Raw genomic sequence first — 24,352 nt, forward strand, 5'->3', positions numbered from 1 at the left:
TCAAAGTTCTCAAGAGTTCAGGGAGTTCAGGAAAATTTTATTCAGATTCATTGTGTGAGGGAGGAGTGGGTAAGGAGGGGAGAGGAGAAAAAAGGCAACTTTATAAAAGGTATTAAATTGTCTGAAACACAACTGATTAATTTTTCTTACAATGTTAACAAAGTTATATTCCAGTATTTTACCTGTATTTGACTGTAAGAAAAGTACGCCCTTCCGTTTGTTTTACTCCTCTGTGGAATTCCTTGTGACAAATTTGATTCTCTTGCCATTTGTTTTCCTTCTCTTGCTTCATTTTCAGCAGTATTTTTAAGCACTTTTGATATTTTTTTTTCTTTTTAAATTTTGCTTTCTTTGGAGGAGTCAGTATTTGGAAACTCCATGAATAACACTGGGTCACAGTGTGACCCAATAATGGGAAATATGCTGTGAAGTACAAACTGCTTCCTTTAAGTGGTAGTTTGAACTTCATGGCAAAAATCCCATTACAAATTTAGCAGCTTGGCTGATGATCTCCACTTCTGGGTATTTTCAATGTGCCTGTCTGGAAAGAGAACTTCTGTGCATTTTTCACTGAGTTGTAATTTATTTTCACTCTTTTTCTCTCAGACCAAGCATTCATAATTTGCTCAGTAGTAGATGTTTGAGTGTATTTGACAATGTCTTGAAATTTTATGGCAAAGTTATGACCTGCCTCGGAGGTAGCGTTACTGAGGTTCCTGTTAATAAATCTCATGTGGGGAATTGGAGTTAAACTGAATATATATGAGGCAGATTTGTTCTATCTTCTGCTAAATATGTAAGATTTACAATGCAGCTTTATCTGAAATAATACAGAGCTGTTCACAGCAAAGTTGAGAACAAGCTGTTTACCCCTGGCATCTGCTTTGCTGTAGTGTTGTCACACCCAACTTCAGTTTTGTTGTGTAAATGAATATTTTTCTGTGCTCAACAACTTAGTCAATGTGAAAAAGCATAGTGGAAAGCTCAAGTGTCATTATTGTTGAGAACTAAAATAATGAAATTGCCTTTGTGTCTGATACTTGGCTCCTACAGACTCTAAGCTTGATAAAAATATGACTTAAGAAATCAGCAGTGTAGAATCTTCAAAATATGAGACTCTGTAGAGGGTTACATTTTGAGAGCAGTTACTAGTAATGGATTTTTTTTTTCCCAAATGACAATTGCCAAAGTAGTCCTCAACTTTTATGTTTGTAATTTTGTTCTGGCTTCCTGCTTGTAGTGTTGGTAAATGGGTTTATTGCACACAAACGTTTAGACTTCATTACAAAGTCATTTGCCTGAGCCAAAATTAAACATTACTTGGATTTGGGTTTTTTTCCACATTAAGGTTTTCATTGAGATTTTCTTCCTTTGAACTAAAATTAGGAAAAAAGCAAATCTCCCAAGGAATGAAATTGCTCCTGTAAAGGATTAATACATAAGAATATGTATAATATTCTTAGATACATGTGCACGTGCTTAGTTGTCTAGAATGAAATACTTCGTAAAATGATTGTTCTACTTTCTACTTTTTATTTTCCCTGTAGTCTCACAATACATATATTGTTAGATTTTAATGAATTTGTTATCTTTTTAATGATTGCTTGACTTTTTTCCCCTAATTTTATTAAGTGCTCTGTGGTAAGACAAAACAAGAAATTATTCACTTGCACGTTTCTCACAGGATATCAACACTCATTTTCTGGCATATTTTCTGGCTTGGCAGAAAGATTTTTAGGATAGTATTGGCAGGAAAGAAGTAATAACTATAAACAGCCATCTGAGCTACCTAGACCAGCATTCCTTTCTTTAATCTGAATATCAAGTAGTAGCCCATATTGCAAAATCATTGTGTAACCACTATGAGATACTTACCATATTTAGGTGCATTACAATGCTGTTACTATGAAGGAAATTAGGGAAAAGTGCATTGTTTTCATAGTTTAGCCTTATTTCATTCTTGGTATTTTTTGCCCTCATAAAACATGGAAAGAAACTGCATTTGCACATGGAGAGCAGTCATGTGTTTAAAATTCATCATTTAGTGACCAGTATATGGAAGTACTCTTTCCTTTTCTAAGATGAAAATAGTAATCTTGAAATAATAGCATTTCTAGTAAGTCTTCTGATACTGATTTCTCTAGAAATATTGTGATATTAATGATACTGTATAATAAGAGGAAATTTGAGAAATACCTAGTTAACTGCAACTGAATTCTCTCATTAAATTACTTGCAGTAGTTTTTAGTATATGGCTAAGTTTGAGTGCAAGAACAGGGCTTAATGCTCACAAGTGTACATTGTGTGATACGGTGGAAATAGTGAAAATGCTCATTTTTGTTTTAAACATTTTGCTTATTTAGTGATTCCTTTGTTAAAGATGGAAACTTTCAGTAGAGTTTTAAAAATCTTTAGGAATTTTGGAGATCTGTAAGAGGTTGCATGACAGCAGATCTTCTGGTATAGGTGCACAGGAGTGCATTCTCCAGATTCAACCTTCAGCACTACACAGTGTGACTCTCCTTTATTGCTCTTTTAATTCGGATATTTCAAGTGTATTTCCCAGAAATGGCAAAATCTGAGAGGGGTTAGGATGGATGACATGTTTAGATATGAAGAATAGGACACTGTGTATTTCTGTGTGCATTAAGGTAGTTGAGACTTCATTTGTTCCACAGATAAATTATTCCTTTCTATATACTAACTGCTTGCTGATAGCAAATTGTGAGTGGTTAGAAATTTAATGGTATTTTATTTGACATTGTGTGAGACTGTATCCTTCCTTGTGCCTGGCAATCTGAAGTTTGAGTTAAAACCTGCCACAGCACTAACAGAGAGAGAAACATGAGAGTTTTCTGATAGTTTCATCTATCTTAATGCCCTGTAATCCTATAAAAAAATGTTGTTTTCCTTTAGAACATTTTATTATCCACTCTTGATTGTTCATGCAACAAAGCCCCAAATAGTGCTTCAGGATGTCCTTTAACAGAATTATTTTTTATGGTCAAAACGACTTAAAATATCCCTTGAAGCTGTACTGTGCTTTGCTAGATCCTTAATTGATTTTTAGAAGATTAAATTATATGTATAGTTTTTGCAGAGGGATTGTTAGATGATATTTTTATCAGTATAAACTGGAATGTTTAATCAACTGGACTGCTTAGTCTTGTTATAAAAAACCAAAACAATCTAAAATTAATAAAAAATAGTTTGCAATTTCTGAAAATCAGAGGATAGCAAGTATTTCATAGAATCATAGAATGGTTTGGGTTGGAATGGACCCCAAAAATCATTCTGTTCCAAGCTTCCTGCCATGGGCTGGGACACCTTCCACCAGACCAAGTTGCTTCAAGCCCCATCCAACCTGGCCTTGAACACTTCCAGAGATGGAGCATTCACAAATTTTCTGGGCAGCTTGTGCCAGTGCCCCACCACCTTCCCAGTAAAGAATTTCTTTATAATATCTAATCTAAATCTCTCCTCTTTTAGTTTAAAGCCATAACTTCTTTTCCTATCACTACATGCCCAATATGCAATCAGGCTTTAGGGTTGTATGATATGCAGTCAAGGGCATGTTATGCAGTCAGGAATTCCTTCATAGAATTTTTTCTATATATTAGAAATTTACTCATGTCACATGTGCAGTGGTGTGCCAAAAACCTTTTCAGGATCTTATGGTAAATGTTAATTGTAATTTAGAAAGCCAAACTCATGACTTCTGGTGCTGATTGCCTATGTCAGAGACATGGAGACTTGTCACCAGCATGTATGAATCCTTACACAACTTAGCTCACTCTAAAAGGACTTCCCCAGCCTGTCTAGAATTGTATTTATTTCCTTGGATTTATTGCAGAAAGCAGTGGGTGCTTTGATGGCCTGGTGTTAATGCTAGACCAATTTTATTATGAAAATTCACCTAATAGTGTTGTGGGGGAATCATGAGGATTTAGTTGAATCTTCATTTAAAATTGTAGTTTAAACATTTTCAGCATGAAAAAATCTAGTTATTTTAAATCTCTGAAAGAGATTTCAAATTGAGCCAAAGTGCTTTTGGTCCCTTAGTGACTCCATACATGATCTGCACAAGTGCTTGCGAGGACAATAATATGGCAAAGGGAAATGGATGCTAATAAATCAATTGTCACTGTCAACTCACTGTTTAATGTTCTCTAGAATACATAAGATTTATCACTGAGGAATTGTGGAATAATGGTGGTGTATGGAAACAAAGTCCACCAGGGAGATGTACTACATCATTTGGATTTAGCACTGCCATCTGCTTAATGGCATTGAGATGACTACAGAGGTACTTATGATCAACCATTCATAGCAGTGACAGATGCTGCAGAGAGTTAACATGCCAGGGAACGAGGTTTGGTGCTGAAGTCCAGATTATGTGGCAAGGTTGCTGAGAAAGGGGGCTGGGTTTGTTACCTTCCCAGTAGCGTTAGAGGGTTTACTGTGTGCTTTTAAGTTTACTGTAGAGAGAGAATGGCTAACACAGTTACTGTAGTGCAAAAAAAAGAAAAAGTGGAAAAACCCCATCTGTGTGCTTCAGGCACTCAGAAGTTTCAAAGAATTTCTTTAGGCTTGCCAGGTAGCATTTAAAATGGGATACTTTTCCTAGGGGAAAAAGAAAAGCTTTTGTCTAGCTTTATTTTTTAACCTACAACAGAGATCAGCAGCCTAAACTATGTGAGGAACACTTTGTTTAGCTGTATGCCAGTGTCTGTTGAGGGACAAGAATGAGTCATTTATGTAGTAATGTCATTTTATGTTTAATTATAATTTATAATTTTATAAGTATTTTAGATCTTCAGTCGAGGTGATCTCACCTTCACTCTGTTGCAGAATTTAATCTAAACCCATGCATAAAAGTGGAAAAATTAGGACTCGGAGAAATTGCTGGCTTTGTTTACAGTTTTCTGCATTGTTTTCTGGTTTCCACTTTTACCTAACAATGCTATAGATTTCTCTTGGCAACAATCATTTTGCCATTGGCTTAAATAGCATTTCTCAATTGCTCTTTGTGCATATCTAACAGTAATTACTATCACTTCAAATCATACCATAATGTGATAAAATCAAATCCCTGCAAGTTCCCTGTGAGCCTTGGAGCCACCCAGTTAACCTAATCTGAGCTGAGGGAATTGGCATATTCTCTTTAGTACACCTACATTTATTCAGTGCCAGTAAATCATTCTTTGGTTGTTGTTTATGTGTTGGGAAGTAAGAATTACATGCTGAAACTTAGATCATTTGCTTAAATGCATAAAAACATAACTGCCTCTATGGTCAGTCCTAGGCACATTAAAAACATGATGTTATGAATCATGTAATTGTTAAGGTTGGAAAAGACCTCCAAGATCAAGTCCAGTTGTTAACCCAACTCTACCATGTTCACCACCAAACCATGTCCCCAGTTGCCACATCCACACATTTTTTAAGCCTTTCAGGATGGTGTTTCTTGGGCAGTGTGTTCCAGTGCCTGACCACCCTTTCAGTGAAGAAATTTTTCCCAATATCTAGTATTTCTCACATGGGAGACCTTTCCACATCCTCCTTTCAGGTCATTGTAGGGAATGATAAGGTTCCCCCTGAGCCTCCTTTATCATCCATTACATTCTTTACCATTGATTTCAAAAGTGACTGAGTCAAGACAGAAAATTTATTTGTAATAGGGAATACTATGCACAAAGACCCTGTGGGGTGAAAGGTTTGAGGAATTTTGTGTTGGTAGCTTGTGGTAGTTACCTAAGAACGGAGAAATAGATGTTTGGTTGAAAAGGACTGAAAAAAACACCTTAAAGTCCGGCAGTGGTCATTGTTAAACTGATGCCTGAAGAATACAACTAAATTGGTTTGGTAAGATCCTTTAAATCTCTAAATACTGCTTTTTATGTTATTCCAGAAGCACTTCAGTTACAAGAGAAGCTGATTCCTAGTATGTAGCTCTCAGAAATACCCTCCTCATTTTCCACTAGGAACTCAAATTTTCAGGTGTTTTTTGGAACTGTGCTTAGTAGTCACAAAAGATGATGACATTCCTGTTTAATAGGAGGATTTTCATGAAGAACTGAGCATATGGATTTGAAATTGGCTTATGGAGATGTTGCTATTGGTATTTGAAAGTTAATTGCTAGCAGTTTGTTTGTGATGCTCAGTGTTTTAAATTTACATTGTTGAGTTTGTCAGCAATCATGCATTTCCAGGATGTATAAATATGCATTATATGCAAACGAGTGTCTGTTACTGTAGTTTTCCAAGATGTAATTCTCTCCATTTTAATGCTTGTAGCTGTTTGTATTTCATGCTTTGGCTTATAAATCAAATCAATCCACAGCAGTTTGATTTCTGGGGATTGTGCAAAGGGTTGGCATCTTGTGTTGCTGTTGCTTATGAACGCCTGGTATGTACCAGAGTGTACTGGAGGTTATAATTCCGCAAAATAAAGCCTTAAGGCATTAGCATAAATAAGCTAATGTAGCTTTTAACTGAAAATCCTGCCATGTGTTTTCTTGCTTAATTTTTGCACTTATATTATTGAAAGAGATTATTTACTGCAGTTTTTCAGATCTAATTTTTCAGGTTTAGATAGATGTTTTTTTATTACATGTTGAGATGTGACAAGGTAAACTATTCAGAAGTGCCTCAGTAGCATAGATAGTTTTAATTGTGATCTGGTGTATTTTAATTTTTTTTAATTGATTTACAGAAATCTGGTCTGAAATGACAGTAAAAAGGAATAAGACTAAGATCATTCAACTGTAGGGCTGGAAAAAACAAGCATATCTCATGGTGCACTCAAACTGGAAAAGATTTTTTTGAGTCATGGTGATATTGGTAGATGGCTTCACTGTTTAATAAACGTTAGGTTTACTCTTCATCTGTACTAATTAATTTACTCAGTAAAATTCATTTGGTTCTCTTCATGATTTTTCTATTAAATTTAACTGTGACTGTGCCTCCATATTTAGGAAACAAGTAAAAATGCATTTGAAAATAAATTTAGAAAGCTGCTACAGGAAACTAATATGCAGGTGTTATAGTAGTACAGAAAGTAGTAACATCAAATTAAAAGTATTGAGGAATCAAGAAAAAAGTCATTATTTAATAAAATTATATCAATTTTGCATGATTGGTTTAATTTTACTTAGGTGATTTTACAGCACCTTAAACTGGGTGGTAGAATTCCACAATGCAATTAAAGAGTATTAGTATTTGATAGGATTTTGATTTTTTTTCCTTTAACTGATTACACAAGTGAAAACATGAGGAAGGGGAAGGTCAAAATGGATCTTCCAAGTCCAAAATAGGGAAAAAATTAATTAACAGGGAATATTTTTTAAATATTAAGTGCTGTTTTGTAGTTAGTAGTAACTTGTAGAATTAATCATAGTTAAAAAAAATCTTAGTTATATGAAGGCTTCACATGAATTACAGGGTGCTTTTTTTTATTTTAAATAAGGTGTTTTAAGGTTGGAGGATGGAGATAACAAAGAGGAGTGGAGAGTTTCCAGTTGTCAGGCATCAGCAGGATGCTGTAGAAATGGTGCTGGATATACCGGCTTTGGAGACAGAACATGGATAATCAATCTTACAAATTAAAGTTATTCATTTAGAAAGGACTTCTCAAATGTCTCACATTATAATTAACTTTCCACCAGTTTGATTAACAGATACAAGGAAGAAAGACTACATAGTCCCTCTAGACTAGAGGAAGGACATCTTAAATTTACATTTGCAGTAGACAGAGAATGACATATATATATAGAGAGAGATACATATAGGGAAGACTTTTTTTCCCTGGTGTGAGGTAAAGAAGGAACGTCACTGGTAACTCACACTTGGAAGCCAGTGCCTATTAGTTGAAAGAGAAATCAGGCTGCATCAGCTCAGAGCATATTTTTGTCACAGAACATGTTTTTGTAGATGAAGATTTGACACTGTTTTGCTGGTAGATAGTCAACACACTGTCTGCTTACTAGCAGTAATTGAAAGTTGCAGTTTTCTCTTTGACTACCCTGTTGTATTCAGTTTGCTTCCAAGGGAAGAAAAAATGTTCCTTCTTTCTGTTGGTAAGGAAATACTTACTTAATTGGGCAACTTAAAAATGGGAGATGGTTGCAGGAAAACTTTATAACGGCTTTATTGTTTCTCCTTGTATTTTATTTCAGTAGAAATATTGAGGGCTGTAAATTGTGCTTTTAAGCACAATTCTGATATAGTCCAGGTATAGATGGTGAAAAATATTGTATTAGTAACCATTGCAACCACATTTATCTTAGTGTAATTGTATCATGAGTGCTGTATGTGAACCACCTGAAACACATACATGGATAGAAGTAGTGGAGCTCAGATGAGGCCAGGAAATGAGTCTTTGCACTTAAATGGGTTGAATTGTCCTTAGGAGGAAGAGTCCTGCCTTACTCTACTTGGAGGGGCAAGGTTTGGATCCTGCTGGTGCAAAGGACATTAGGGAAGTACTGGAAAGATCTTGAACATGGTAAAGCTTATGATTATGCAGCCCTGAAGACAATTAATCTTTCTTTTACTAAATGTATGCCTTGATGGCACACTCATTATTTTTGAAGTACATAAAGCCAGGATGGACTGATACCTTTTTTCTCAAATGTTCTTCAATTTCAACGGGTGAGTAACGCCTCACATTTTTAGAAAGGTGTTGAAAGTTGTACTGTTCCTTCAGTAAATTAAAAAGATAAGAAGGTATGGTGTGTTATCTTGTGGAGCAATATTTGTGATGATGGAATGGTGACAAACTGCCTGTGCAGTTTTTGGGGACGGTGTTTTCGAGGCAGTGTTGTCTTGTACTCCACTCTGTGACAAGTGACATCATTTTGGATCTCTGACAACAACATATGCAAGACTTGGGGGATAACCAAGAATTCGCTGGAATAATACCCAGATCTTTCCAGTATCGCAATGAATAGTCTAAGGATTTTTTGACTGATATCCCTCAGATCTTCACTGTTCTCTGCTGCTTCCACTGTCCAGGGTAATCTTGTCTGTTTGGAGAGAGAGGGAAGAAAACACATCTTTTTCTGATGTTAATGTTGTTTCATGTCTTTTTTCTCCTTTTAGCAGCTGGAATATGATTGGTACACACCTGGATAGTTAAAGAGTTCAAGTTTAGCTTCCTCTGGTAGCAGTTCACACCCTGCCTTGCAAACCGACAGATGTGGTGTGGGGTGGCTGGGGCTTGGTTCTAATTCACCAGCCAAAATGCTGAATTTATGCAACCTTAGCTTTTAGTTTTTCTGCTGGTGCTTTATTTGATGCAGCAAATTTTTGACATTAATATGGTTAACATTTCTCATGTTCGGGGATGTATTGTTGCTGTATTCATACAGCATAGTTTCAAGGTAAAGCTGTAGCTCCTGCTGCTGCTGCGGTTCCCGAGAAGCCTTGTTTGAACCATGTGCTCCAGTCACCTCTTTTAATTGCCATTTTCCTTTCCTTTTTGAGAGGTGGGACATGAGAATGTAGTGGGCCTGGGGGGAAAGACTAATTGAGACAGCAGTAACTGGACATTTCAGATGGTAAAACTGTTTAAGGCAACTGTACAGTTCTGCGAGAAATACCTAGATCGTTCCGTGCCTGGTAGGTAGCACCAGAATGCAGATACCTCTGAGGATATTTCACTATGCAGAACTGAAATGTCTCACCATTTCTGCCATAAAAAGTAATTCCTAAATAGTGATAGCTAAGGGGATCCTTGAGAGGGCACTCTGGTCACCTTTTAGGTAACAGATAACAGATCTGACCAGTAACAGATCTGCTGTTTGTAGGTTCCATTTGAGAGTACGATAGACTATAATTCAAGGAAGATTGCATCATTTTTCTGTATTTTATAAAACTTTCACATAGGGGTCTAAATTGTTTTCTGAGATCATTATCTGTTTTACAGACATAAACTGAGCTGCAGGGATAATAATATGTACTAAAGAAATCTTTACTAAGTAGCAGCAGAACTGGGTATTAACTAAAAATGTATCTACAAGATACAAGCAAAGATGTGGGTCTCCTCTTGATATCCTGGATTTCTGCTGCCCTGCTGTAAGCTGGGTTCCAGAATAGGTCATTCTAGTGATTTACAGAAGCATTGAGAGCAGCTACTCAATGTTCAAGACAATTACAGAGTTATGAGAAGCTTCACTGCAGTGATTGTTGTCTTGGACACTCTTCTGTTGACAGATGTTTTTTGTTATCAAAAGTAGCTGAGCGTGAAGATCTGACAGGAATGATGGAAAGAGGCTTATCCTTATGGAAGAGTTCTCTTCACATGTGATCATATCAGTCAGGGTCTATCATGTAAGAACTCTGGCTAGAGAGATCCTCATTTGTTTTCTCTGCTTTGCTATTCTGTGCAACTCTGTAGAAGCACAAAGGGTGGTGCTTGTGGAGCTTCCCTTGGCACAAAAGGAAACCGTAGTTCTTCTAAGGGTTTTATTGTCACCTTCTGAAACTGTCCTGGTTTCTGTCTAAAGGGATCAAAGTTACTTGTGATACTCATATAAAAAAAGAAAAAGCAGAAATTTTGGTCAGTTTTTCCCTAATAAGCATTACTGGAAGCGGAACTGTGTTGCAAAGGCTGTTTTTCATCAGACGCCAAAGAAAGTTTCAGATCACTCGGTTCTTATACCAGGGTTGTCAGTGCTTAAGTCTGGGATTTTCAGTAAACTGGAAGCTTTCAGTCAGAGACCTTTTAATCTTTCCTGAGCAGCCAGGCTCCCTGCCACACGGCTTCTCTTTCAAGCACAGAAATGTGTTAATGACCATTCTAAAAGATGTCTGTATCACATATAAAGAGCTGTGGCCATCACATGAATTAATTGCAATATATTTTTGCTACCTTTGTGCATTTTTGGAAGTAGACTCGGATTGTGTGGTTGATCTGCCTCTTTTAGGATTGTCCCAAAATAGCCTGGTGAGCTCTTCTGATACGGAGCCACAGAATCATTGAGGTTGGAAAAGACCTCCAAGTCAAGTCCAACCTTTGACCAAACACCACCATGTCAACTAAACCACAGCACTCAGTGGTTCATCAATATTTTCAGCAACAAATCTGCTTAGTAGAAAAGCCTGAGAAATTGAGGTCGTTTTTCATAGAGCCTTTGAAGGCTTATGTTGAATACCTCTAAATTAAAGTATTTAAGATACTTCTCATAGTGATTCTAGAGGAATGGCAGGAAGCTTCCCAGTCCTCTAGTTTACTAAATAAAGTCTTAGAGAAGCATTTCTACTTCATCAGTGATGCTGTGCTAAAATCTGAGCTTGCTCCTTTCTGTGTGAAGCTTTTTCTCTTAACACAGAAAACAGGCACTTCCCCCAGCCTTATTTAAACTATTTAAGCCTCACTTCACACTTCCTCTGAACATTGTAGGATTACTGCCCAGCCCTCAGCAATTAGAAACAAAATACTTAAATTTATTGTTGTTTTCTAATCCTTCCATAGTATTAAGTGGTTCCAATTTTTTATGCTGACATGGAAAATCAAAGCATTTTTTATTTGCTATCTCTGTCTTCTCTCTTGTCAGTCCAAAGCCATTACTCTGGAATGGGAATACAAAAGAAGTTAAAAAGAGAGGGACGTAAGCAAAGTGTCTGTGTGTACAAAAGATCTGAATCACATCTAATACTCCAGTGTTAATTGAACTTGTACCATTTACTTGATGGTTATGAAGATGCTTGAAAACTCAGCTGGCTATAGCATGTAATTATTTTAATTATTTATTTAAAAAGAAGAGTCATAGGAAATGAGGAAAAATAAAGAAAGTGGTTTTATGAAGACAATTCACATCTGAAAACAAAAGAACTCCAAGCAGAGTCTGTGTTTTAGTCTTGCTGGGTTAAAAAGGAAAGAATCCGTGGCATATTTTATCCTTTTTTTGTGAAAGGAGGGAGTCACATGAGGTAAAGAAGAAAATGAACTGGGATTGTGGATGTTTTTTTTTTCCTTTCTATGAGACAAAATGAAAGGAAGAGGAGCAACCTGAGCTACCTGGTCCTAGGGAAGGTGTCCCTGCCCATGGAGTTAAGTGATGTTTAAGGTCCTTTCCAACTCAAGTCTTTCTGTGATTCTATGAAAAGGCCTTTCTTTGCAGAATAAATCCATTAAGGGAAATAAAAAGTATAATAGCCTTCAGTTAGAATGCTAAGATGTCAGAGAATATATATATATATAAAGAGTCTAAATGTAAAGGATTATTTTGAAGCAAAAATGTGTATCATATCTTCTGTCCAAAGGAAGAATTATTTAATATAGCTACTTTAGTCCTCGAGCAGAATTGACCTCAACTATCTCAGTTATCTCAGTTGATGAGTTAAAATGTACAATTTAGAAATTTGGTATCGTTGCAGGCTGTTTTGACTAGGTTTCCTTTTGCAGGCAATTGCTTTGAAACAAAATACAATTCTATAAGCTGTAAGTTCATATACAGTACTAGGTTTTTCTGTAATTCTAAAAAAACTCAAAAACCCCATTACCGTCGGTCTTGATTGATAACGCCATGGAACATTCAGACTCTGTAATTTTTTTTTTTTTTTTTTCCACCCAGAACTCCTTACAACCATCTGTATGTCCCCTTTTCTTTGGGTCTTTAGGTTTTCTCATCTGGAGCTTTGGGTTTGTTTAACACAGAGTTGACTGGAGAACGTTGGCATTGTTCATAGAACATGAATGAAGTAAAGCTGGGAATACTGAATTGCACTGGGCATGGTTACTTCCCATTATAGTTGTGCTTTTCAGACAGATTATTAATTTTGAAGGGTTTGTCTGTTAATAAAGATGAGTTGTGATACACTTGCAGTGTAAGTGAAAGGTTCCTTCCTTTCTGATGTTTGTTTTGCAGTATGTGTGCTGTAAAATCAGTCATTTTTTTGTTTAATAGATATATTAGATCTATGAAATGAGAGCCCGCAAAGTCATTCTGACAGGATTGACAGATACAGGGATGGGGCTCAGCTGCTTTAGGCTTCTATTCTAAACTTGATGACAGCCTTAAAATAAATAAGTGCTGTGTGGAAGGATAGTGAATGTCAGTTTTCAGTTCATTGTCAGAATAAAGACTTTTATTACTGGCTGCTGCAGAGAAAAAATATTTCTTATTCAAACTTTACCCTTATTCTAGGGTCCTCATCACATGAGAAACCATAGAGAACAGGTTTTTTCAGTGATACTTTTTTGTGGGTCTTCACAGTGCATTCTGGTTAAGTTTTTGTTTAGGAAGCATTATACCAGCAATTAAAAATACTCACCCAGACTTTTTAGATATGCATTTGCACACACCAAAACTGTATTTTTTTTCTGGCCTGGTTATTTTGTGGGATTTAAAAATTTTTAGTTTGGGGAAAAAAAAAAAAGAAACCCAAACTAAAACGTAAACAACCCAAGCACAACAAATTATTTTGTCAGTTTGGTAGTAATTGTGATGTGTTGTTTGTTTTGTATAAATGCTTTACCTGCTAATTTGTGTTAAGGCTATAAATTTTTTATTTTCTCTCTGTTGTTTATTTTGTTAGCAATCAATCTAATGTTAGGAACATTTTGTCAATATCAGTAATTACTTGCTAGTGATCATATATTAGTGATTTCCTTTTCACTCAGAAGGTAATGACTTGGTAGCATCAGTTTGTAGAGTATTTTCTGAATATTGTCAGCCCTGAGTCTGGCTATGGTTAGAAAGAAAAGGAAAAAAAAAATTATTTAGGCACTTGATTTTCATGTCCTACAAATTGTGTAAAAGACTACACATAGCTAGACTTACATGAAATCTGGAAGCATAATGGAATAGTGTGTACTAAGGATTGTTCTTCAGTTTCCATTCAAGGGTCTGAATACCAGTAAGATACCAAATATATATACCATTATATACCAAATATAAATACCATTATAAATGGAAGACTAGTTTAGGCCATGGTTATGGTATTCATACACACTTTTGAATCCTAACAACTACAGATTTCAGCTTTTTACATAGTTTCTACTATAATTTCTTATCTTCCTGTTAAAATGATAGCATTTATATTTGTGTTCTTCTGTTTTGTTTTGAAGACACTGGAAGTTGTACACACACAACAGCTGTATAACCCTCCCGTCAGCAAACTGTTTGCCTTTTATTGCAATCTTATCAGTGAATTTGAAGATACAAAGGCAAAATACTAGGCAGCAGTAGGTAATGAAAAAAGTTTATAAGACAAATTAATTGGTTCAGTACCTACATCTCCAGTTTTTTCATTAACACTTTTAAGATCTTTAACCTTCCCAACTGTAATTTTAAATGAAAAATTCCCCCATCTGCATTTACAACGTGGATGAGTAGCTGAGTGATGAAAAAAAATCCTAAATGGAATTAAATATAGTTTCTAATTAATAAACAAGCAGGACCTCAGTTGTCACTGACACATGGATGCTCACCATTCTCAGGCCATGTCCTATATCATTTAAGCTTTCTTTTCAAGGATAGAACAAGTAATAAGTATTTCTTCTCATAACTGTTTCTTTCTTGTTCTCTCCACGTCCCTCCTGCCCTGCAGTGGAGCGGATTACTATGACTATGGCCACGGACTGAGTGAAGACACCTACGACTCCTACGGTGAGTGGCTTTATCAGCTCAATGATTGCAGCAGCAGACTCTTGAAAAAAAAAACTAATGAAAGGATAATTTCCATGAGGCAAGGCTCAGTCCTGCAGCAGGTAACGGCTGCTCAGGGATTCCTGAGCTGTCACAGAGCTCCTTGTGTGCTTATTGAGAAAAATGCCCTCTGTGGTCTGTTAGCTAACGCAGTCATGGGAAACTAAAACCAAAGAAGTAGAGAAAATAAAACTTAAATCATGATGCACGCAGCCTTTCCATGTCACATTCAATGAGTTTTAAGGAAAAAAAATGGGGGTGTAGGACCTTTTTCCAGGAACTTTTGTCTGCCAAAAGCAAATGCTTCTGGTGTGGCACAGCTGGCACTGAGACTTGGTACAAGGTAAGAATATGGTGAAGCTCCCAGCTGAATTAGGGCCTAATTGAGTGTGTTTTAGCTTTGTATGGTCTTTTTGTATTAGTTCATTTTCTTGCATCAGTCTTGGGAAATCAAGCGGAGAGTCATTATGTAAAGGTTAGGGAAGTGCTTTAGGTAGCTAATAGACATGAGGGCAGTGGGTTACTCTGTATAGAGACAAAACAGTACATAATGAAGCAAAAAACATACACCAGTGGTAAAGATCACTTTTTTTTATATATAGAAGTGTGGTAGTGACAGGTTTAATTAAAGAAATCTGTTACGGTTAGAAGCATAAAACATATTAAAAGGCACCTTTGCTTAAGGGATAAATGTTAAGTCTCTGGCTAGAGATCAGAGAAATACAGTCTAGGTCTCTCAAATCTCAGACATTTGAGGTTTGTTAGTAACCTGTGTAAAAGTTGTGATTCTGAGTATTGAATACTTCAATGATTTTAGAGCTCTACTTAAAATTCTCCAAGGTCTGTTTCTTTAGCTCCACTTGGAAGTGCTTCCTGCTGAAAACTAAAATGACCTTAACTAAGTTGTGATAAATGCACCTAATGCTGTAGTTTGCCCAATGTATCTGCTTAAACTGATTATTTTGCTTAAGGGAAGAGTCAGTTCATCAAAAGAAGAGGTCACTTGAAATTCCTCTGTCCCCCAGCATTTCCAGTTGCTGTTGATAGATATATAGCTTAAATCTTTATTTCAGCATTAAAATAAACTGTTTGCCATTATAAACCTTCTATTTCTAAGACTATTTCATTAATGCAAAATTGATGGGGGGAAAAATGTATGAAACTGCTTAATGTAGATGGATTGATGGGGAGAGATATTGATTGCAGTATTTAAGCTTGAAAATACGGATTTTTCATTGCTTTTGCATTTAAAATTGGTTTTCTATTTATCAAAGCACAGCCACTCAGAATATTAAGCGATGTATTTATTCAGGTTGAGAGAAAGACTATAAATACCTTAGAAGAATGATTATGGGTTGCAGCCACTGTAGTTTTTGCACATATAAACATGTATACACTTTATTTCTTAAGTATATCCCTCAAAAAGCAGAGTTAGAGTTTAATAACCATCTTCACTATATGTATAGAACATTAGGTGCCTCAAAACTAAGTAGGACTGCCTAGTCAGCAGGTAGTTGTCAAGTGCTGGGCAGGAGGAAATTCAGATTCCCAGGAGGTACCTGAACTTTGCCTCTGAGAAACTCAGGTGACAATCCAGAGGATGTAGGAAGAATATCAGTGTTTTTAGGATTTGGAGCCCTGAACAGCACCAAATGAAAGCTGAGAAACAGTAAGGTAACTCTTTACCCTGCTGATTTGATCAGCTGCTTGAAAAAGAGGAAGTATTCCCCTGAAACTGTAATCAAGACTGCTCTTTTCATTTAAACAGTTCTTGCAGCAGTGTAAAAGCTTGGATGTTTTTAGTTCCTACCCTTCAGTCACCTGCCCATACTCTTAGGCATTAGGCTCAGGGTCTTTTTTTAACGCAAGTCTTGCTTTCTGTGTGATGAAGAAGCACAAGAGGTTGTTACCATATACCCATGGAACTTGCCTGAGGTGCAAGTTTAATTCTTTCAGCCTTACACGGAATTGAACTTGTTCCTTTTACCTCCTAGGAAAATGTCCTGACCACCTGTGTATGATTTATAGCCTGGACTCTGTAGACAGCCACCTACCACCTACATTATTAAAAAGTTGTTAGGATGAGGCTTCTGCGAAGGGATTGTGAAACTGAACCCTTGACATATGGGATTCTTGTCATCTAATTTCATATATCTCATGTCAGAGCAAGTTACCTCAGTATTCAAAGTGCAGGGGTTCTTTGGGTTTGTTTTATTTTTTTTAATGGACTAGAAAGACAAAGGGATGTTTACATTTTTTTTCTACCATAGATTTGGATTCCACCTTTAGTTTCTGATTGCATTGGGTTCACTGGGGCACCTGTCTGTTTAGGGCTATTCTGCAAAAATAGATATGGAAATACATACACTGTTTCAAGGTGGTTTTGCTTTTTGGTTGGTTTTTTTGTTTGTTTTTTTGGTTTGGTTTTTTTTTTTTTTTTGGTGCTCCTTTTTGAAGTTTTTTTCTCACAGATGTGACATAGTATTCTGATTTTTTTACATCATTAAAGTGTACCCAAGTACTGTTTCATTACACTGCATTTTAATCCTGTATGTTCCCTGGCATAGTAGGTCTGACTCTCATTTAAAATAATAAATTTTTGCTACTTCTTAAGAATATATATTACCATTAGAAGGTGGTAGGATCATGAATCGTTAAATATAGCATGAGCTTTTTTTACAAATTTATTTTATAGCCAAAATTCAAGCAACCAATGTTTCTTATCCTTTTAACTTTTTTTTTATAATCTGCCCTCCTATTTATTGCATTTCAGGGAGGTGTATGTTTACCTCCAGAAAAATGGAATATTTGCCCTAGGATGTTAAAAACCACAGGTATTGGTAGTGATACTTGAGGCTTGGTTTGCGTGTTTGAATTAGGCCTAAATTGGTACTGATGCAGAGAAACTTATTTTTGAGGGCATTTTATTTCGCTATACATAATTCATACCCTCCATTCAATTCATCCCATTGCAATTATTGGTGTGTCTGCTACTGGAGCTGAAATTTCTGGCCATGTCCAACAAGCAGGTCCAGCTGAACTTCCACAGTCCTAAATATTTTTGCCATTAGCCTGTCACAGTCCCTGCTCTTACATGCTGAGAAATCACCGTGGGATAGCTCAGATAGATGTGTTGTACCCAGATTTTTTGTTTCAAGTGTTAGACCTCACTTTGTAAACCTTGGTTTCTGTAAACAGAATGTGTCTGATTCACAGATAAGAAAAATTAAGTTCAGCATCTGAGAATGTTGGAAGGGCTCTGACCATATTTTCTTTTCTTGTAGGGCAAGAAGAATGGACCAACTCACGACACAAGACACCTTCTGCAAGGACAACAAAAGGAGTCTACAGAGACCAGCCATATGCCAGATACTGATTGTACTGTCTGATGTTGTGAAATATCCAATCTCCACCAGTCCTGTATACTGTTCAAAGTAATTTTTTCTATGAACAATCCCTTTTTATTAACTCAAAGTGCATAAAAAATCTGAATGGATGGACTGAACTTAAAACATTTTGTTGAAAGAACAACCTGGGCAGAAAGATATGTAAAAAAAGGAACTTTGTTATTTCCAAACTGTGTTTGAAAAAATAGGTGATCAAAAAATAACCCTTGATTAACTAGTGTTAAACAAAAAATAGGTTTACTAAATACATTAGTCCATTCTTTTTAACATAAGCGTAACCTTTTATTTTAAAGGTTTTCAACAATTTAGTTTTTAGCTTTTATTTTCAGCCATTTGCTAGATTTTCTCTTTGCAAACATGAGTAAAAAGGGAAGCAAACTACAAATGCGAATAATGTGGTATTTTGTAACTCAAGTCTTGAAATGTTCTGTAGTGTTAAGCAAAGTTTTACCCTTGCTTGATACTAAATAAACTTTTGAAAGAAAATCAGTGTGTGTGAGATTAATTTTATGCTTTATCTTATAATAAAACTTCATAAATAGTAGTAAACAGGGAAAAATGTTTAACAGTGATCAGCATAAAAGGCTCATATTAAACATTGTGCAACTTCTTTTAAAACAAAATGGTTTAAACCTAAATGTATCTCTCTATATACTCACAGTAGATATAAATGCTGTTTAAAATATCCAAATGGTATGGATCTGCTTGAGTGCCACATTAAATCAAAATACTTTTTGTTAAAAAATGGTTTAAAATAGCTAATGAATTTTCTGGAAAAAAATGTGACTAGTTTTCACCTTGTTGAGCATTTTTTCACTAGTGCAACTTTGGAATTTTTATGAGAATTTTGGTACGTTAATGACCACCTCGCTCCGTGCTGGAAGCAATAAACACAAAGCTTTTAAAGACTTTCTGACTTGACTAATTGAGGTCGCTTTCGTCAGAGGCAGAGGATGTGTAACCCTTAAAACGGTCTTCATTTGCAAAGGTAAATAAATCAAATAAGATTTTAATCTCACTTAAGTTATCTTAATATAACCAATAAAAACAGGGAGGCTACAACTTAGAAAGTTTCATTTTAGAATGTAGGAAAGACTTGTGAGGACACCTAAATTCTCATTTTAAAACGTTTAATTTGTGTTAGTCATCTAAAAAGCCTTAGCCTAGCTAGTTAAATTTGGACAAACTATTCCCTATTAAACAACTGTAAAACCTCATAACCAATAGTTTGTAATATATTATTTTTCCATAAATTCTAGTAACTTAAACATTGCAAATGTTATCGAATGCTTTTTTTTAAGCATTGTTTCTATAGTTTGATTTACTTTGTTTTCTTTATTTTTTGTTTTAAATTCTTTGAAATTTAGTAATAATACCTTTTTTTTTTTCCCCTCTTGTCAGGAAACTCACCTCCTTGGACAGCCAAGAGAACAAAAACCCTAATCTTCTGATGCTTTGGTAAGTATGTTTACTCATCTGTGAAATTATTAGATAAATAATGGAACTTTTGATCAGGTCCTTAATTCTACACAAGGCTTTAATTTAGGTGTCACTGTCTGTGTTCAATTCTGGATAGAAAAGTAATAGTTTTGAACTATCATTAATCAGGACCTTAAATTGTCACAATGTATGGACACTCCCCTGGCAGTTTATTGAAAGGTGTGCATAGCTTTGACAGCATCTCAACCCATTGGGTATTTGATTGGACAGAGGTAGCTGAAGAAACTGAATGTAATTTGATGCTTGTAGTTTTCGAAAGGGAATTTAAAATCCTAATCTGGTCAACAAAAATGTCTGAAGTTGAAAAATACATTTTGCAGACTGATTTTCAAAGTTAAGCATTTTTGCACAAGTAGCAGACTGACTTCTGGCATTAATTGAAGGAGAACAAATCCATTAAGAGGCATTAGCTGAAGAGTAGCTGGCTTTACTGTTTCTTGTCAATTCAATATATAAAATAAGAAATAACTTAATTGTATTTATGCTCAGATGGTGTATATTTTAAACAAAACAGATTTTTTTTCTACTAGGAATGGTAATTCTTCCTGCTAACCTCATGATCTCAGTGCCTTTAGTTGACAAGGCTCAGATAAATAGAGCTCTGTACTGTGAAATACTGCATAAGTTGCACTGCCTCTGTGTACTGCAGTAAATTTAAGAGGCTGCTGTCACTGGCTAAAGGAACCTTTTGTACATATAAAATGGCTTTAGAACAGCTTTGAGCATTTTAAGGGCTTAAATCAAAGTACTATTTAAGAGTAGGAGAGCTTGAAGAAGATTTCTCCCATTTGGGGCTCAGAGGGCAGAGATTTAATACCAGCTGCTAGAATTGTTATGGCAAAACTGAATATATAAATATCTTTTAAAAATATTTATAACAATTGGCCAAATCTCTCCTTCTGTTCACATCTTAAATCACGTAATATGATGAATTACATAGGAAGTGTTCATCTGCAAACATCATGTATTGTATTAAACAGACAGAATGAAACTTGAAGGGTTGAAACTAAAATATCTAGGAGCAAGGGTGGCTAGTAGATAAATAAGTGAATCAGAAGTGGATTCAGTGTTCTGTAGTGTTTATCCAACTCTTTTATTTAATGCCTTATTTTCTTAGTGTCTCCAGTATGGAGGATGAATGTGTGATCAGCATGTGTGATTTGTGCCACTTGTCTGCTACTCTGCCCTGAAGTCCTAGAGAATCTTGAATTGCTTCAGGTTCCCTTTGGGGTGGAAAAATGTGACTCCCTGATAATAGAGGCTCTTTAAGTGCACCATTGAATGATTACCATATGAATTAAGTCTTCCTTCTTCCAATGCTCCACATTGATACATCTTACTTCTCCTATGAAAATGTTTCCATGCCTCTTAAAAAAATTCTGTATCAATTCTTACTGTTATGTCTGCACAATAAACTACATCCAATCAAACAACTGGTATTAGATACTCTTCAAAACTGTATTCTTGCAGTGCAAAACTTCTCTTGATATTTCCTAAAATAACATGCATTAGCATTGTTCTGCTATTGCATTTCTCTTGGGGGTATTTCTTTTTTCTGTGGAGTAATCTCTTAAATTAAATTCATTAGATTTTGAGCAGAAGGAAAAATAATCTAAGAAAGTCTCTACATGAAAGAAAACCAATGTAGAATGCAGCCTTTCTTCCATTATGACAAACAACTTAGAAGTGTTTTTCCATTCTAGTAGAGTTTTGTACTCTGACACTGTTACTGTATGTTACCAGTCAAACAAGTAATTTTAATCATATCAACAATTGGCCTTTACTGAATCTTCTTACAACATTTTCACTGAATTTCAATGATAGCAGTTACTGCAATGCTTGCCTAGATCTACATACATTTTTTATATATGTAATTGTCTGATTCCCCTACTTACAGTCTGACAGGCTTCAGAGAATTCATGATCTCTCCTCTCAAGATACATACAAATGAAGTGTATTTTGCTCTTTTTCAGGAACTTCTGCCATGTTAATTATGGACTGCTTAGAGCATTGTACTTACCCGTGTGCTCAGACACTGATGAGATGGAGTATGAAAATCTTGCTCAGCATTTCTTGTATGAAAGCCTTAAAGTGTATAACAGCATACACTTTTTAAAATAATTGTATATTGAAACTCTTAATTGTATAGTGATGCAACAATGTTTTATTTGGAGCTCAATAAAGAATTTCCATCCTAAGTTTCTGTTACAAAGCAATAACACAACCTCCCGTTCTTTAGTGACTCTTTTTAGCCTTATGCAGCAAGTGTAAGAGAGTGTGTGAAGTCTCATGACTAGAACTTAAATGCTTTTGGAAATAGCTTATCTAATGTATGAACAACATGGATAAGTTAAAATGAAGATTGGTGTTTTCTGCTGAAGCTTTTTTTAATAGCTAATTGTAAACAAGTCTGCTTCAAACAAGACTCTTAGGTAGAAATAATGCTCCAACTTTCCATTTCCTTCAAAAACTTGTATAACAAGGTGTTTAATCCCTGTCAATTATACTATGCTGCTTATTCTCTTTCACTTGGTGTTTGATGCATAGAAATCTTTTCCCTAATACACAGTCACAAGTTTTCTAGTAGTAGAGTCTTGGATGAGGCTTTTACACCTTGATAAATCTTGTATCCAACTGTCATGTTTCCTCAGTGCTTTCTGTTTTATATTAATTGTGTTTGTGATAATTTGTAACAGAAATAAAGTTCTGATAATTTATTTTCTTGTGTTCTTTTTCATAAATAGTGCTTGCAAAGCATGTGTGTCCCATTCCTCAGTTACGGTTCCATCAGATGCTTTTTTTTTCACTGAATCTCAATTTATTGCCAACAAAAGCATTATTTGGTTCTGTGTTGTTGCTATTTTGAACATAAACAATACCAGTTGATAGTTCCACACCAAAATGCTGCCTCTTCAACAGGTTTTCATAACTTCTAATTCCATATACTGACTACTGAAATACAGCTTTGAAGTTGTGGGGATGTGGATAAAAATAAGATTTCCTATTAACTGTGGCACTGAACAAATTGAGTGAGACAGTTTTTAATAGATTTAAACAACTAACCATAAAAAAGTCTGTATTTTTAACCTCTGAATATTTAAGGTGATTTTCTCAGTTAATCTCACAATATGGAGAGGTTTTCCCTGCCTTCATCTCACTGTGCTAAAACTGCATTTCTAAAATGTTTTCTACAGCCAGCAATAGTAATTATTTAAATAAGTGAAAGCAAAATTAAGAAAAAAACCCCTTTGAATAAGCACAAGAGATGTATAATAATGATTCCTTCAGACTGACTGGCAGGAGCCTCTGGTGTGGAACAGCACCTGACATCCTAAATGCAGGCCAAGTATAAGAACTTTATATAGATACTGTGTGGGGAATTTAGATAAGCAGAATGCAATTTCACTTTCTGTAATTTGGACACCAGGATTACCAACACAAGCTCATTTGAGGAGTGCTATGAACTGCTCAAGGAGTATCACCTTCCACTCTGGAGTCATGAACAACAGGGCTGCTTAATGGCAATACTGAAATATTTTGCTAGTATGACTTATGTGACTATCAAATCTATCTAGAAAATGTGATTTTCCTGGTGTCTTGTCTGATTGCTGAGTGGCCTAACAGGAACCGCTGGGGTCTGGTCAAAGCGGGCTGACTGTGGCCATCCAGCTGTTGGGGTTACAAGTACTTTGCTTTGTTTCACTAAAAACTTAAAAACTGGCTGGCTGTGGCCTTTGCAGCCTGGACTTCAGGCCCTTCCAACCCAAACCATACTCTGGCTCTGTGGCTTCATTTCTGCTGGGTTTTATCATCACTAGGTAAAAATTTAAGTTCTTATGATTGTGTTTTGAGTGAAATTTTGGTCTCATTTGTCACTTGAAAAGCACACATGTACAGGGCTGTGCTGCCTCAGTGGTGTTACGCTGTGGGACAGTCCTGATGCTCTGTTCCCAGGTGCCAGTTCTAGGTGATGTCAGTTTACTTCAAAGGTTTTGAGCAAGGATGTGAGCCTGCTGCTTCAAACGAGTTGTCCAGTCAGCATCACAGCCTTTCCAGTTGTGTCTGCTCTTTTGGGGATGACCCCATCTTGAGGTCCTACATAATAAATGTATGAAAAGATGTTCCATGGTTATGAATTAGAATGTACTTTGGTGTCAGACATCTTTCTAAATGATGTTGCAGAACATACATTTTGTGTTGGAACTTAATCCTTCTCGTAACAAAGGAACTGAAAACTTAAGGACCAAAATTCAAAGTTAAAATGTATATATAATGATTTGGGATAAATAAAACCAAATCTGTTCTTGAGTGGTTCTGCTTCAATTTCCCCCCACAGAATTTTCCAATCTTTTTAAGATTATTTTAGCTGTTAGAATTGGATTTTTGTAGTACATTCACAAATCTGTGCTAAAAGGCCAAAGCTGTAGTAGAATTTCCAGGTTACCAATGCCCAAGAACACCAGTACTGTTGGCAGCTGTAGTAAATGCACACCAAGAATCCAAATATCTTTGACTTTTTAACTTTATGAAAAAGACTAATTGGATGAAAGGGCTGAGAATTACTTTTTCAAGCTCAGCAGTTTTGTCCAAGACAGCTGCATTTGTTTAATGGGGAGAAAAACCCCTTTGGTAATGGAAATTATTGAAAGTGTTTAGTATTAAAGCAGATATTGTGAAGATAAATGTTTGTGTAGCCTCAGATGCTTCATTGTGCATTGACCCTTGTCTTCAAGCAGGCTTTCTACACAATTGCAAGTCAAGAGAACATCTCTGGCAAACCTGGATTTTAAA

General features: G+C 35.7%; 1 protein-coding gene across 3 annotated transcripts in view; it reads left to right on the top strand.

Moving 5' to 3' along the window:
- KHDRBS3 (KH RNA binding domain containing, signal transduction associated 3) overlaps positions 1-22,278 on the top strand; it is a 91,894-nt gene extending 69,616 nt beyond the window's left edge. For 2 of the 3 annotated variants that reach the window (XM_039549020.1, XM_039549022.1), the window contains 4 exons: positions 14,557-14,615; positions 17,939-19,049; positions 19,463-19,519; positions 21,535-22,278. In XM_039549020.1, the coding sequence (XP_039404954.1) occupies positions 14,557-14,615; positions 17,939-18,030 (151 nt within the window). In that variant the 3' untranslated portion in view covers positions 18,031-19,049; positions 19,463-19,519; positions 21,535-22,278. The remainder of the gene's footprint in view (positions 1-14,556; positions 14,616-17,938; positions 19,050-19,462; positions 19,520-21,534) is intronic. The other variant, XM_039549021.1, reaches the window with a different exon arrangement.
- The last annotated feature ends 2,074 nt before the right edge of the window (positions 22,279-24,352 follow it).

This window comes from Corvus cornix, chromosome 2, assembly GCF_000738735.6.
Source record: "Corvus cornix cornix isolate S_Up_H32 chromosome 2, ASM73873v5, whole genome shotgun sequence".
NCBI classification, from domain to species: domain Eukaryota; kingdom Metazoa; phylum Chordata; class Aves; order Passeriformes; family Corvidae; genus Corvus; species Corvus cornix.